General features: G+C 42.2%; 1 protein-coding gene across 5 annotated transcripts in view; it reads left to right on the top strand.

Annotated features, from left to right (window-relative positions):
- LOC144696692 (structural maintenance of chromosomes protein 1B-like) overlaps positions 1-17,153 on the top strand; it is a 192,888-nt gene that overhangs the window by 137,185 nt on the left and 38,550 nt on the right. Inside the window, exons 18-21 of one of the 5 annotated variants that reach the window (XM_078568298.1) lie at positions 2,688-2,835; positions 2,976-2,980; positions 9,385-9,404; positions 14,059-14,144. In XM_078568298.1, the coding sequence (XP_078424424.1) occupies positions 2,688-2,835; positions 2,976-2,980; positions 9,385-9,404; positions 14,059-14,144 (259 nt within the window). Of the gene's footprint in view, positions 1-2,687; positions 2,836-2,975; positions 2,981-7,805; positions 7,858-9,384; positions 9,405-10,649; positions 10,678-14,034; positions 14,145-17,153 lie in introns of all 5 variants that reach the window. The other 4 variants (XM_078568296.1, XM_078568297.1, XM_078568295.1 and 1 more) reach the window with 4 other exon arrangements.

Below are 17,153 nucleotides of genomic sequence, written 5' to 3'. Positions count from 1 at the left end.
AGCTATGCTGTCAGTTTTTGTGATGGCAGCCAGAGAAGCACAAGAAAGAGCCTGCACACCTTGCATCACCAAAATTATTTTTTTGTTTATTCCTTCATGGGATGTGAGCATCATTGACAAAAGCCAGCATTTATTGCCCATCCCTAATTGCCATTGAGAAGATGGTTGTAAGAGAATCTGCTTTTGATTATGAAGCCCTGCATTCAGCAATCTTCAACAAGTTAGTTTCCATACTTTTACCCAGAAATAAATAATAATGGAGATTTCTTTCTCATTGATTCCGTCGCTTTGTATCATTTAATAATCCCTTGAATTACAGAAATTGCTTGGGACATTGTTAAATGTTTGGAACTATAACAAAGCCACCCAGGCCAATGGTCTTCCTATCTATCCCTTCTGTAAATAGGCAGCTTGTTCTGATATTCTAAACTGTACATATAGTTTTTTTTAATATTGTTAACAATAGTTAACATATTTGTTAACTATTGTTAATGAATAGGCTGCATCATTTTCAAGAAGTTAATTTAATCACTGAATTTACAGCAACTGATCTTATTGGATTTTTTGTAGCATGCTTTTTTTTGGAAAAATATACTTTATTCATAAAATATCTGAAAGAACATTACAAAACATTTCAAAATGGCCATCATAAAAAGTGCAGTCAGATTCAACTTTTCCATCCAGATCATGAGGTGCTTCAATACAATCAAAGAACATACAGACAGCTCAACATGGTCATTACGGACAGTCAGACAATGCAATGGTATTCAAGCTATTGACATAGATCATGTTGCACTCCGAGGTGCTTAAATACAATTGTGACACAGGTAGTTTTCACTGCATACATTCTTTCTGAGTCATACAACCGGAGGGGTCTATACAATTCCTAGTCCCTTGGTGCACTATTGCAGCAAGGCCTTAGACAGCGACCTTTCCCCACTGCACCTTTGTGGCTGCTGCCCCAAACTTTAGTTCGTCCCTCAGCATGTAGTCCTGGACCTTCGAATGTGCCATTCTGCAATACTCGGTTGAGGACAACTCTTTGCACTGGAAGACCAACAAGTTTTGGGCATACCAAAGAGCATCTTTCACCGAGTTGATGATCCTCCAACTGCAGTTGATGTTTGTCTCTTTGTATCTCCCTGGGAACAGCTTGTAGAGCACAGAGCCCTGTTTCACTGAACTACTCGGGATGAACCTTTGACAAAAACCTCTGCATCTCTCTCCAGAATTTCTTTGCAAAGGCACATCCAACAGGGAGGTGAACAATGGTCTTTTCCCCACCACAGCCCCCCATGGGCAGCGTGCGGAGGGAGTGAGACTCCTGGCGTGTAGGAAGGATCTGACGGGGAGGGCCCTTCTCACCACCAGCCAAGATACGTCTTGGTGCTTGTTGGAAAGTTCTGGCGATGAGGCATTCTGCCAAATGACTTTGACAGTTAGCTCAGGGAACCATCCAACAGGGCCCACCATCTCCTTTTCCTGCAGGGCCTCTAGGACATTATGTGCAGACCACTGCCTGATGGACTTGTGGTCAAAAGTGTTTCTCTGCATAAATTCTTCCACGAGGGATAGGTGGTACGGCACGGTCCAACTACTTGGGAGTGTTCCGCCACAGTGTGGCCAGACCCATCCTTCGCAACATCGGGGACAGGTAGAACCTCAGCACATAGTGACACTTGGTGTTTGCGTACCAAGGGTCTACGCACAGCTTGATGCAGCCACACACAAAGGTAGCCATCAGGATGAGGGCGATTTGGGCATGTTTTTTCCCCCTTTATCTAGAGGCTTGTACATCGCGTCCCTGCAGACACGATCCATTTTCGACCTCCAGATAAAGCAAAAGATGACTCAGGTGATCGCCATTGCGCAGGAGTGAGGAATGGGCCAGACCTGCGCCACGTACAGCAACAGCGAGAGTGCCTCACACCTGCTGACCAGGTTCTTACCCACAATGGAGAGGAAGCATCACTCCCACATGCCCAGTTTTCTTTCCACCATAGACACTCGGTCCTTCCGGTTTCTAATGCTTGCCCCGGTCCCTCCGAATCATATCCTCAGCACCTTCAGGCTGCCTGACCTGACAGTGAAGGGGACAAAGGATCAGTCAGCCCAGTTCCCAAAGAACATGGCCTCGCTCTTCCCACGATTTACCTTGGCTCCCGAGGCCAGTTCGAACTGGTCGCAGACGTTGATCAGTCTGCTCACCGACAGCAGATCCGAGCAGAAGACGGCAACATCGTCCATGTACAGGGAGGCTTTGACCTGAGTGCCTCCACTGCCTGGGATCGTCACACACAAAGAGGACAAAAGACAGTGTAAGTTTAGCTTACCAACCAGTAGAATCTTCCCTGAAGCAGAAGGCCCTTCGTTACCTTTCACCAGAGTAGCTGCAAGTTACTTCTCTGCCAGTGTAGCCTAGATTCCGTTTTTTAAAATCACAATAAGTATGTTATTTTGAGACATGCTTGAACAAAAAGTACTTCCCATTTCAGATTTTGCCCCTTCAATAATCAGTCCATCACAAGAGCAAATATAGCGCAAGGTCTCTCAGATAAGCATGAACACTTTTGTTTGACCAATAGCACTTGAGTGGTAAATTTCTCTTTGTGTTTTGACACAATTGTAAAATCAACACTGTAAGCCGGAATGTAAACAAAAAATGACAGTGTGTTGTTTGTGTCCAGGGAGCTTTCAAAGCTTCAGAAGGAGTATGTATCTGTGGAAACTTCAATAGAGCATAAAAGGCTGGAGAGGCACAATCTTCTACTCGTCTGCAAAGTCCAAAATGTACAGATTGAACTCCTCCAAGGCAAGCTGGAAGAAATTAGTGAGGTAGACATTACCAGAATTTTTTTCATGTTTACTTTCAGAATGATCTGTGAATGTTTAGTTGTGAGTTGTTTCAGCTGGGGAGCCAAATAGTAGCAAGGAGGGAGAGCTCTGGCCTAAACCTGTCGCTGAGTACCTTGCAGGAGGAGTAAAGCTCATAACTGACAGGTCTTGCCAAAGCCTATCACGCACAGAACTTGATTAAGTAGTTCATAAGTATCAGTGTGCTTTGTCACACTGCATTTAATAGTAAATATGTCACAAGTTGTAATATGTAGCCATGCTGAAGGCACCGGACCACTGCAGAGCTAATGATGAAACTCTGAAAATGCAGACAATAATTGTTGAAAGCCATTACCAAGAGCTAAGTATGGGAATACATATATCCACTGTTCAGTACCAACCACAATTGATTTGTAAACAGCCTAGCAATTGTTGAACCTGCACAGCTGGAGCTGTTCATTGAGTTATGTTTAGTGTCCATGCAGTGGCCAGGGAGGATTATGGCAATGCACTTAACATTTTATATTTTGTACTGTTCAACACAGTGACACCTAGTGACATCTCAAACTTATTTATTCTTGGGATGTGGGTGATGATGGTAAAGCCATGTACAAACATATAATTAGGAGCAGGAGTAGGCCATTCAGCCCCTCGAGCCTGCTGCGCCATTCAATAAGACCATGGTTATCTGATTTTGGTCTCAACGCCATTATCCTGCCTAACCCGGGTACCCTTTGATTCCCTTGTTAGTCAAGAATCTGCCTTAAAAATATTCAAAGGCCCTGTCTCTACCACTCTATGGGAAGGAGAGTTCCATAGGCTCACGACCCTCTGAAAGAAAAAAAATTCTCCTCATCTCCATCTTAAATTGGAAACCCCTTATTTTTAAGCTGTGTCCCCTAGCTCAGGTCTCTCCCATTATTAATGATGTTAATTACTTTTTCAATGGTCTCAATAGGCCGTTGACAGATTGGCGGGCACGCAGCTGATTCGGCTGCGCCCCCGCCGACCTGAAAATGGAAATGACACGTGGTGAGGTCGGGAGTTCCACCCGATGTCATCCTGCGTCATTTTACGAGTCGGTGAGTGGGCCCCACTAGATGTATTGGTTTAAATTTTCCAAAATTTCTTAGGGCAGGATCTTCTGGCCTGCTCGCTGACCAGAAGATCCTGCCCTAAGAAATTTTGGAAAATTTAAACCAGTACATCTAGTATCTCAACAGCCACTTCTTTTAAGACCCTGGGATGAAGTCCATCAGGATCTGGGAAGTTGTCAGCCTTTAGTTCTAGTTTTTAGTAGCCTTTCCCTGGTGATTGTAATTGTTTTAAGTTCCTGCCTGCCTTTCACCTCTTAATTCACAATTATTTCTGGGATGTTATTTTTATCCAATTTATGTTCAATTGTTCAATTCATCCATTTCCTCATCTTCCAATATTAATTCCCCAACTCTCCCTCTGGAGGACCAATGTTCATTTTACAGGTATTTAAAAAATAAAAATGTAAGTAGAAACTCTTACTCTCTGCTTTTATATTTCCAGCTAGCTTTCTCTGGTACTCTAATTTCTCCCTCCTTATTATTCTTTTAGTCATTTTTTTTTTTGCTTCTTTTTTATATTCTGTCCAATCTTCTAACCTACCACTAACCTTCATGGAATTGAACACTTTTTCTTTCAATTTGATACTTTCTTTAATTTTCTTAGTTAGCTACAGATAGTGCGTTTTCCCCCAGAGTCTTTCTTTCTCACTGCAATGTACCTTTGCTGAGTGTTGTGAAATCTCTGCTGAAATGTCTGCCACTGCATCTCTACTGACCTATCTCTGAACCTAATTTCCCAATTCACTTTAGCTAGCTCATACCCTCATAATTGCCCTATTTGAGTTTAAAACACTAGTCTTAGACCCACTCCACTCGCCATTCTTTGTTGTCCTGGGAAGGTGGTGGTGGGCCCACTTTTTGAAGTGTTTTAATACTGAGTCAGTTCTGAGGTCACTTCAGAAGACATTAATAGTGAACAATGTCCACCACTGGAAGAAACCCTCTCCCTATTCACTTACAACTGTACTTTTAAAATTATATCTGTCCAGCCTTTGGCTCTTATCCACAATGATATTTTTGCAGCTGCCTATTTGCTGAACCATGCTTTACCTCCTCTAAAGGGTCTGGATAATTGACATTTTTATTACTTGCAGTGAAATTACTTTTTTAAGCATAGCAGAAAGTAACAAATGAATTACTTTTTAGAACTTTTTTAGACATCCTACTGTCACTATAGATTTCATTGGTTCTATGCAATGTACAGTGGGTCAATGAGCATGGAACTGCCATAGCTTGGCATAGGGAGCATGAGGGGCCATGGGGGCATGAGGTAACATGGGGTGTGGGTGCGGGGTGGCTTAACTTGGCATGGGGGCGTGAAGAGCACCTTTTGAACTCGCCTTTTAAAAGGTCCTCTCATGGAGACTATGGTTCACCACTGCTCTGTGGGGCCATGAACCACGGCTCTTTAAAATCCTGGCCCGACTCCATGAAAATTGCAGAGGAGCAGGACATGCCTATCCCTGCAATGGAGCCGGCCAGATCGGGAGCGTCGGGTACAAGCTTTTGACAGGAACTAACCGGCACCTGTTAAAGGCAATCCCCACAATCAGACAGCCCAGGAATGGGTCGAGAATCCCAGAATTGGGACACATCCACCATTTTTAAAAGGTTCCTGACTCTATGGAAATTCAGCCCAATATTCCTAACTTTCAAGATACAGACTTCAGTCAATATGGACTTTTTGAAATTAACGTTAAAAAGTGGTCAGAATTCTGCTGAGGGTCAGGTGACCTTTTTGTGATTTCCAGACAAAGGATTAACTCGTGTCTCAACATGCTTCTGGAAAGTTCTTAAAATGTAAATGACCATAGGTGGAAGGCCCACCTTTGAATAGACATTCACAATGCAAAACCAATTGTAAATTTACACCTCCTATTGACTGGGTATATACCTAAAACTCAAGTCCAGACTTCATGTCTCCAAGTTTAAAACTTAAAGAGAGTTGTGTAGACACCAGTTCATCATAAGCAGATGTGAACAACCACCATTAAAACCCAATTGTGTAGCCATGGCTTCTAACTTCAAATCAGTTATGTGGACAATGGAGGCATTGATCATTGAACTGTCTTCAGATTTCCAATCTTAACTTTCTTCAAGCACGAGAGAGGAACTAGGTCAGTATGGAAATCATCAGGACAAAAGGGAGCATTCCTCCAGCCAGGAGAACAGAATCCTGCCTAACAATCATTCAGCTCAGGCAGTGTGAGGGGGATTAATTCGTATTCACCTGCAAAGATACACCTGTATAGAACTGGGGCATAACCTCATTTGGAAATTCAGAGACTTCCAACTTCCATTTATCTCCAAAGATCACGATAGAGAACCCATCCAGGCATACAATGAGTGCACCTTAAAGGACTATTTAACCTTGTGATTTGCTTCTTGTATTTAATCTAGCTGCATTCTTTGTTCTCTATAGAATCTATCTTTCCTTCTGTATGTGTCTGTGTGCATGAGGGAGTGAGTGTGCTTCATTGCAATTACATTTTGGGGTATTGTATGAATAAACATTATCTTTTCTAATTTAAGCTTACCTGAAAGCCTTCTTCATGTTCAATACTGAAAATCACGACACTCAAAAATGGTTAAACAGTCCCTTTAAAACATCTTTTTTTGGACAACTGAGAGATGAGGAGAAAGAAGAAAATCTCTCTCCCCGCCTGTTACAGATTGGGGGCTTGAATCCAGAATTTGAAACCATTGGACAGCAATAAAGGTGGAAGTGGGAGGTTTAAAATTGGTTACTGGAGCTAGAAAAAAAAGGAAAAATCAATCCACGAGCTTTCTCATTTCACTGTACTAGGTATTTAAGATGGCCACATTTGATGCTAGAGCTTTTGTACATTAGGGTGAGGCAACTTGGACAACATTAAAAGCATTAAATATTAAAGAACTAAGAACTAGGCAAGTAGGTGGATGTAAACATTAGACCTAAAGAGAAAAAAGCCAAATTAATCTAAATCCTAGGTAATTACTTTGATTTTGAACCAGATCAGAGGCAGCAAATTTAGAAGCAGAAAATGACAAAGTAGTGTTAGCTAGAATCTAAATGGAGAAGGAAATTGCCATAAGAAGGGTGGAATTAGAGTTCAAAATGCAAAAAGAGTAAGGGAAAGAGAAACGTAAGAGAGAGGAGAGAGAAATGGAATTGCAGCGGGAGAAAGAGATCCCGCAGTTTGAATTGACAAAGGAGAAACTGAAGTTGAACATTGTGGGAGCCACAAGAAATTCTGATTCTAAGTCTGATTCCAATTCAGAGCAGAGCTTTGATTTTCTGAAATGTTTAGAATTGGTACCAAAGTTGAGTGAAGAAGAGGTTGAATTCTACTTCAAATCATTTGAGAAAATTGCTTAATGATTAAAATGGCCAAAAGAGTCTTGAACACTATTCTTATAGGGTGAATTAGTTGATAGGGCATGAAAATCTTATTCCATGCTATCAGAAGAAAGCTCTCTGGATTATGATCAGACAAAAACTGTCATTTTAAATGTCTACATGTTAGTTCTGGGATCAAACTGCCATAAATTCCCAAAAATGGCCTGCCCAAAACTACATTGAGTTTGAGAGAGAGAGAAACACATGGCTTTTGATTGCTGGGTAAGGTCCCTAAAATTCGACCCCTCTTTCAAAAACACAAGTGAAATAATTTTATTGAAGGAATTCATAAACAGTGTCCTGTTAAAATCAGATCCCATATTGAAGAGCAAAGGGCAACAAGGGTATGAGACTCTGCTATCATGGCAGATGATGATCAGCTGACCCACATACCCTTTAATGCAGCAAAACTTTACCTAAATAATCTCCAGAGGTCTGGGAAGGACAGAAAGTGGGAGAACAATGGGAAATGGGACAACAGTGAAAGGGCAGAGAGGGAAGGAGGAAAAAGCTCAAAGGAGGAGATTGGGGCAGAAAAGACAAACTGTTCTCCAACTTCGAAAAGAAGTTAGGAACGGACTCTTCCAACTTGTTTAATTGTGGTAAGCTCGTTCATGTGAAGATGGAGTGTTGGAAATACCAGGGTAAACCAACAGGGGGCTCTGAGGTTAAATCTTTGGCAACGGCCATGAGAATTGTGGGTCTGTGCTCAAATGTCCCAGCAACTGACCCAGATGTTTGTCAGGATTTTTTGCTTAAAGGGGAAATGACCCCTAGCTTTTCCAAAAAGCCAGAAAAGGAGATCAGCGTTCTCAGGGATACTGGTTGCTGGCAAACTTTGCTCATGGCAGGAGATGGACATGTTCACCTGAAAGCAGCATGGTTACCAAAGTTCTGGTTAAGGGACTTACTGGACTATGTGTAGAGGTTCCTTTGGTAATAATTAACCTGAAGAGTAAGCTGCTTACCAGGCTAGTTTGGGGTCATTCCAAGCTTACCACTGCATGGAGTCGACCTATTGCTGGGTAATAACTTAGCGGGATGACAGGACTTGTGTCCAGAGGGTCCAAAGACCCAGCTTTTCAATCCTTTCCTGATATGTACAGTACATCCTCATTTTAAGTTGTGGTTGCATTCCTGAAAATTATGACTTTAAATGAAATGACTTTAAGGAGATGGTGGCGTAGTGATAATGTCGCTGGACTAGTAATCCAGAGACTCAGGCTAATGCTCTGGGGACATAGGTTCAAATCCCACCACGGCTGCTGGTACAATGTAAATTCAATAAATAAATCTGGAGTATAAAGTTAGTCTCTGGAATGGTGACCATTAAACTATCATTGATTGTTGTAAAAACCCATCTGGTTTTCTAATGCCCTTTAGGAATGGAAATCTGCCATTCTTACCTGGTCTGACTGACATAACTCCACACCCACAGCATTGTGGTTGACTCTTAACTGCCCTCTGAAATGACCTAGCAAGATCTGTTCAAGGACAGTTAGGGATGGGCAACAAATGCTGGTTGACCAGCGATGCCCCCACCCCATGAAAGAAAAGAGTGAGTTATACTTTTCGATAGGAATCAGTGTTAAAGCTGGAGTTGCGTTCCTTTGGACATTTCTTGCCCAGAAGGAAACAATGTACAAGTTGAAATACTGTACCATATATGTGCAGCACTGTGCATTCCTAGCTGAAATAACTTGCAAAATAAAATTCATCACTAAATATAAAAGAAATGCAACAGACAAATTAAATTATTTAAAAAATTTTACAGCAGCAGTGTGCCATGAAGGTTGACCAAAGTGTGCTGTCGAGAACTGCAATGAACCTCGGGTGCCCTGCACATGCACCGACTGGGAACAGGCTGCGCATACACCAGCTGGGAACTGGCTGCACATGCGCAGCTTAGATTCTTAATATTCGTCAGGCCCAGCCTAGGCCCTGTGTGCCTGTGCAGAAAATGTGAAGAAGGGTGTGAAAACCCGGGTCTGGTGACTGGGTGTAGAGCGCCATTGCCAGGAAGTGTCCCAGAGAGAGGGATAAGGGAGGTGAACAGTGAGAGGTCCCAAATAGGGGAGAAGAGACAGGGAGGGGTCCTAAAAGGAATTTCCAAGTAAGGGAAGAAGACAAAGCTCATAGTGAAATCAAAGAAGCCACACACCATTGCTGAAAACCTAATTTTGCTGGCATGCAAAAGTATTAAGAGAGTAATGTTGGGAGCTGATTCCGCCAAATAAATCAACTTTGCCCTGCAAATTGATGATTCCACAGATATTAATGGACACTGCCAGCTCTTAGCCACTGTCAGGTATTCTATCAAAAAGAGTTTCTTTTGCAAAGAATTGCTCAGAGGAAAACCATCTTAACTGGACAAAGTGCAATAGCATCTGCACTGACAGAGCAGCTTCCATGATGGGGAAAATCAAAGGATTCTTGAGCAAGGTCAAGGAACAGAATCCTGACATCCAGGTCAGCCTCTGTATCCTGCACTGTGAAGCCCTTGGGCGGAATCACTCGCTGGCATGGGTATGCTCAGCGGCGTTAGCGGACAATATGGCAAGGTCAAATATTGGTTTCACGACGTCATGAAACCAGTTTGCAATCGTCCACTCAGCCCATCGATGGCGGACTGCATTCCCCGCCATCAGACGTCATTGTAATACATCTGCATATCATTATAAGGCCAGCCTGCCAGATTCACCTACCCTCCCTGCTGGATCGTCTGTTTATGTCGGCATGATTGCACACCAGTGCAGAACACTTCTTGACAAGTGTGACGTGCAGAAGTCAGGACTTACCGCCAGGGCCTTGCTCACATCGCAGACATCCCAGGAACAGAAGATGCCAGAGCCAGACACCAACGGCACACTGGAGGAATGCCCATGGCATGGTGGGTGGATTCTCATGGACATGACTCTGTTGCAAAGCAGTCCACAGAAGTTGGAAAGTCACCATTGAGGGTCTGCTCAGAACGGATGATGCTCAAGGGGGTGGAGAGGAAGATGTACCGGGAGATGGGAGAGGAAGAGGTGTCAAGATGGGGTGAGGTTGGTGAGGGGGTCAATGAAGGTATCCGGTACCGATGCACCCTCACCATCCCACCCTACCGGCTCCCTCTGTCCCCTCTCTCACTCACCATTCCATCCTACCATGCCCACCCTGTTCACTCCCCAGGAGGCTCACATTGATTCCACAGACCCCCTCCCTTGCACATTCCATCCCCCTCTGTACTCCAGCCCCTGTACTCACACGCCCCCCAACCCTTGTATCCCCTGCCCCACCAGCCCCCGTACTCGGGAGGGGGGTAATATGTGTGTCGGACGGGGAGGTTGAGAGAGGGGGAAGGGAGTACAGGGGAAGGAAGGGGTCCCACCCTCCCTCTTCTTTAAAACCTTTGCCACTTCCCTATTTACCCTTTTTCTTCGGACATGGGTCCCATCGGAACAGCCCTTCCTGTCCCAGAACTGATGCAGTGTCCCATGAAAAGGAATCCCTTTTTTTCCACATCACTTGACCTGTCTGCTCCTGTGTTAATTCGCACATGGTTTGGACAATAATCCATAGGTTATTATCTTTAAGGTATTACTTTTTTAATTTAGAGTCTAACTCCTAACACTCTTTCAGCAGGATCTCGTCCTTGTTCCTACTTGTTTCATTTGTTCCAACATGGACTGCAACAACTGGATTTATCCCCCTCCATTTTTAAGTTCCTCTCCAGGCACTGTGAGATATCCCTTACTCTGGTACTGGTTAGGCAACACAGCCTTCGGAATTCTCGTTCTTGGCTGCAGGGTATGCCATCTATCGCCCTACTTATAGAATCCTCTATTGCTACCACATTTCTATTCCATTACCCCCCCTGCCCCCTCAACCTCCTGGACATCCTTCCGAACCAACGTGCCTTGAACTGCATTGTGACTATCCTCCCTGCAGTGTTTCTCCTTGTTCGCACAGGCAGCGAGTACATTGTACCTGTTGGACAGGACCAGTGTCTGTGGGACCTCCTTCTGAACCCCTTCTAAATCAGCACTACCCAGCTTCCCGTCAGTCACACCCTTTCCTGAAATTGTGATTTCCCTTGGAATGAGGCTATATTCTGGATAAAACTTTCCATAATCTCCTTCCCCTCCCTTATGTGCTGGATTCTCTCCTCCTTGCACTCCCATCTCAATGACTGAAAGTCAGAGAGATTCAAGATGGAGACAACTGCAGACATGTTTGCTCAAGACAGTCTCGCTGTACACAAACTCCCACATTCTGCAGTGCAGACACACAGCATGTTCTGTCAAATCTTTGACCTGCATTATTTTATTTATTTAATTAATTAAAGTCTTTATTCAATGATCATTTATAGTCATATCAAGTAGATTAAACAAATAAGCTGTAAATTTAATACAATGCTATACTTTCTTGGCCTTAGTTTAAACTATTGCCCCAGTTTAGAGAAAATAAAACCTTAAAATTCACCAACCAATCACATACCTGCTTACCTAATTAATGCCTCTGGACTTCAGCTCCCATGTCTCACTGTCACCCACTCTCTTTTTTGGATCATTCCTTGTTTTGTAAAAGACCAGGACAGCACATCTTCCTCACTGTGCCGAATTCCTTTATTCACCAAATACCCCAAGTTAAATAAATATTCTTTTGAGGCAGTACTCCATTGAGCTGGACTTCATGCTACCAGCTTTTCTGCTTCGGGTGCTCTAAAATCTGCCTCCATGACCAAGCCTTTGGTAATCTGGCCTATGTGACATAGTGTCAAATTCTGTTTGATAATGCTCCTGCAAAGTGCCTTGGAATGTTTTACTACATTAATGGTGCTATATAAACACGTTGTTGTTGGATGGCGTCACATCTAGGCTACCTTTCATGGTTATTTAGTGAATTCAGTTTCTTAGCTTACCGTGATGGTAGTTGAACTAAAGGTCTCTAACATAACCAGTTGGTTACCACACTTCACACATGTCAATTATCTAATGACAAACTTGTAACAATCCTCCTTTGTAGAGGTAATTGGAAGTTCATCGGGGTTAATATGGTCCCAAGATGACATGCCTGACTACAGAGTTCAACATGCTTTTTTCATAAACTGAGCCCATTTTCCAGCCTTTGACCATGTCCAAGTCTCCTAATGCACTACAAATGCTCCTAGTTGTTTCTTGACTTCATTTATACTGTTTAATAATCTCCTTTGGTTGTTTATTTCAATCTCTATTATAATTTAGATGAAAAATAATTCCATTTGTGTTCCTTTGTTAGTCTAGAACCAATTAGCTCATGACCCCTAACATTTAAACTCCATCATAATGAACATCATGATTGGATCAACTCTGTCCTTTTCTGTCATAATTGTGAAATCTTCAAACTGCAAAGACTGACTCCTGCATTTTAGCTTCCAACTCCAGGCCCAAATCCGCAGTCTTGTGTTTAAAACCCAACTATCCAAGTCCCATTGTCCTCTCTGTGTTCTAGCCATGGGGAGTGTTGTGTCATTAACCTCCTGCCAGACAGTGATTTCAGAATAGGCCTATCAATAAAACCAGATACCCTCACCCCTCCTTTCCCCAACTTGGTGTGTGGGCTTTAAGAAAACATTGCCATTTGTTTTAAAAATGAATGAGGTCATCCTGGCTAATTAGATGGAAATGAGACAAATGACCCTCTCATGGCACTTGTTTGTATCTATGCGATTTCACAGGCTGACCTTTCCATCTATTATAAATATAGGCCAGAGTTTTACATTCAGCATGCCGGCGCATGCCTGACACGCCGGAACGTAAAATGGTGCACAATGATGTCGGGCGTGCATCCCGACGCCACCACGCACTGTCGCAATATTTAGTTCGGCTGCACGTCCGCCGATAATTGTAAGGCCATTAAGGATCTAATTAATCTGAATTTTATACTGCTCGTCCAGCCTTACGGTTGGCGGGCAGGCAAAAAGGTCAAGCGGCTTTACATTTTTTAGGAAACTTAAACCACGAGCAGGATGAGGTTTCCTAAAGTTATTACAAATCAAATAAAAACTTTCTTTTGAAATTAAAAACACGTCCCATCTCATGTGACATGCGCGAACTGCATACCAGGCCCGCTCTCCCTCCTCCCTCATACATAGGTAATGCTTGCCACTCGTGATCCACGCAGAGCGGGCCTTAATTGGCCTGCCTGTGTGAAATCACGGTGCGGAGCCGATCGCAGGCAGTGGTCAGCTCCTTCACCGCTCCCGCCAAGCCCGCCCGACAACTGGAAAATCTTGGCCGTAAAGAAAGAACTTGTATTTAAATAGCACATTCTGCAGCCTTTGGATACCCCAAAGCACAATGTCTGCTGTCTTTTTTTAATAAAGGAAAATCTGTGTGAAGTTGCTTTGTTTGAAGCCATCCTAAAATCCTTTCTCTGAAGAAAGTGATCAAAACATCAGAACTTGACATACCCATGTTGTGCTTTCTACAATGGTTGGTTTCTCTTGAAGACGTACATCACGCTCAACATAGGCCTGATAAGGAAAGTGTACAAAAAATAGTGTTATATTAATAGGTGTATGGTAGAATGTGTTGAGTAGTTTCTTACAGAAGCCATGATCAATGCATTCTGTACAAGGGTTATTTAAAAGAAAAGGCTATTGCCATGGAATCAGTGAAAATTACTAGAAGATAGGAAAAAATTGAGAAAACTGTTTCTTTTCAGAGACATTAATAATGTTTAGGAAGTAAATCAGAGTCTTATTACAGGTTTTAACGGAAGTTGAAAGTACCCAAGACACAACAGGTGTGTTTGAACTAGAAGCTGCTTTTGAAATAGACTACAGCAGTTTACCAACGGATCTCAAAGTAAGGAATTTCAATATTCAACTGTTTTGGTTCTTATTTTAGAAACATCCTGTAGTTATATAGAACTTCCACTCTGTTAAGGTGAAAGATGAAAAATATGTTCACAAGTGAAGTTGACTGGATAACTTGTAAGGGCTAAAGTTACAACCAACTTTTCACAAGCACGAGTGAATATGTTTATTATATATCACAACTGATCTGGATAATTATAATTCATTTATATTACATTTTATGTTTAATTACAGACTAATCCTGCTTCTGTTTCAAAATAAGAGGTCTCGCATTTAAGACAGAGTTGAAGGGGTATTTCTTCTCTTGGAGGATCATTAGAGTTTGGAATTCTCCTCTACAGAGAACAGTGAAGGCTGGGTCATTGAATATATTCAAGGCTCAGTTAGAAGATCTTTTGTTTGACTCAGGAGTCAAGGGTTTTGGGGGAGCAGGCAGGAAAGTGGAGTTAAGGCCACAATTAGATCAGCCATGAACTCAATGAATGGTGGAGCAGGTTCAAGGGGCCAAATGGCCTACTTCAAGTTCTTGTGTTCTCTGAACTGCTTCCAATGCAAGTATATACCCCTTAAGTAAGGAGACCAAAACTGTACACAGTGCTCTAGGTGCAGTCTCACCAACTGTCCTGTACAGTTATAGCAAGATCTCCTTCATTACATACTCCAATCCTTTGCAATAAAGGCCAACATTCCATTTGCCTTCCTAATGACATGCTAACTTTTTGTAATTCATGTACAAGGACAGCCAGATCCCTCTGTACTGCAGCATTCTACAGTATGGATTTGTCAATCACAAATAAAAGAATTAAAATTTGCAGGGCTGTTTCAAAGGCCATTTAAATAATACTCTGCTTTTCTGTTCTTCCTGCCAAAGTGGACATGCTCACATTTTCCTACATTATACTCTGCCAATGTTTTGCCCAGCCTATTATTGTTTTGAGACTCCTTATGTCCTCCTCATAACTTTATTTCCTGCCTATCTTTGTATCATCAGCAAATTTAGCTACAATACCTTCATCCAAGTTATTAATATGGACCATAAATAGTTGAGGCCCCAGCACTTGTGGCACTCCACTAGTTACACTTTGCCAATCTGAAAATGATCTATTATCCTGACTCTGTTTCCTGTTAGTTAGCCAATGCTCTATCCATGCTAATATATTACCCCCAACATCATGATTTTTTATTTTGTGCAGTAAACCTTCAGGTGATACCTTATTGAATGCCTTTTGGAAATCTTTACATTACATCCACTGGTTCCTCTTTATCCACCATACTTGCTACATCCTCAAAGAACCCTACTAAATTTGTCAAACGTGATTTCTCTTTCATGAAACCAAATTGACTCTGCCTGATTGTATTACGATTTTCTAAACAGTTTGCTACTACTTCCTTAATAATGGGTTCTAGCATTTTCCCAATGACAGATGTTCGATTAACTAACTAAATAGTTTCCTGCTTTCTTTAGTAGAGGTATTACATTTGGGGTTTTCCAATCCACAAGAAGAACATCACTTTCCAGAATCTAGGGAATTTTGAAAGATTACAACTAATTATTCCACTGTCTCTAAGACCCTAAGATGCAGGCCATCAGGTCCAGGGGACTTGAGAGTCTTCAGTCCAATTTGTTTTCCCAGTACTTTTTCTCCAGTGATCGTGATTGTTTTAAGTTCCTCCCTCCCTTTTTCCCCTTTATTTTCTACTATTCTTGGGATGCTTTTTGTCTTCTACTGTGAAGACAGATTTTTAAAAATACTTGTTCAGAGTCTCTGCCATTTCCTTGTTTCCCATTAATTCCCCAGTCTCACCCTCTAAGGGACCAATGCTCACTTTAGCTACTCTTCTTTTCATATACTTCCGTAATAAGTCTTGGGCTTCCACATTTAGTTTTCCAAAGTCTGATGTAGGAGTGCTTAATCTTAACACTGGGTGACTTCGCCCAACATCCACATCTTATCCTTCTGCCCCCCTTAATGAATGGAAAGAAAATTTAAAACGTCTGTATCACAAATTGAGAGGTGACTTACTCAGCAAGGGAACTAAGGAAATATTCATTTAGGATATTCTACAGTGTTATGATTAAGTAGTTTGGATGTTTTGGAAATAAAAATAACACTCGCGATGATGAAATTTTGAATCATAAAGGATTTGACCAATTTTTGGGAAAGGCCGTGAACAGCACACAAAATAACTAACATGTAGTGGCAAAGATTGTTGTGGTGTTGGTGTAGTTCTTCTGAGTTCGTGGTTTCAGTTGCATTGTTTTGCAAAATTTGAGTGGAAGCAAGTCTCTTCTCCGCAGACACAGAAAATTCATAAGTCGCTTTTTTAATTCCATTTCGGCATTATGTCCCATAACTTGTTTCAGAACAGCAGTGATGAAAGTTTAGGAGCAGATACTGCTGGCAGTGATTATGGCTGATAGAATGGTAGAGCTGCTGTATTCCCCAGCAGCAAAACACTTCACACAAGTTTAACCAAAAATAATTTACTTCATTTGACATTTCTACCACTGTTCTTCCCTCCTCTCTGCTTTCCAAAGGGGTGACTCCCTCTTCCTCCATCCTTACTAGTGATGTTCTTCTTCACCAGGCATCTTTTCATGCAACACCTCCCATACCACTTTCCAAAACCTCCTTCTGACTGAGAAGATATTTACATGTGCGGAGGTGGTAGAATCGGCAGAACATGAGCTGTTGAATGTAGAGGCTGGTGGATAAGGAGGACAACAGGAACCTATGAGTCCTGAGGGAATGGAGGTGTCAAGGCAGAAGCACATGAAGTAGGATAAACTTATTCAAGGCTTTTGTCCACCACTGTGGAGGGGAATTATTTGCTATGGGAAATGAAATAATTTTGAAAATTGTTGTGGAAGGTGGCATCATCAGAGTAGATGCAACGGTGGCAGGGAGAAGTGAACTGAGCCCTTATAAGGATTGGGGTGGGAAGATGTATAATCCAGATAGTTGTGGGAGTTAATGGGCTTGTAATAAATGTCACT

The sequence above is a fragment of the Cetorhinus maximus genome, chromosome 22, assembly GCF_964194155.1.
Source record: "Cetorhinus maximus chromosome 22, sCetMax3.hap1.1, whole genome shotgun sequence".
Classification (NCBI taxonomy): Eukaryota; Metazoa; Chordata; class Chondrichthyes; order Lamniformes; family Cetorhinidae; genus Cetorhinus; species Cetorhinus maximus.
This window is presented reverse-complemented; position numbering and strand designations above follow the sequence as displayed.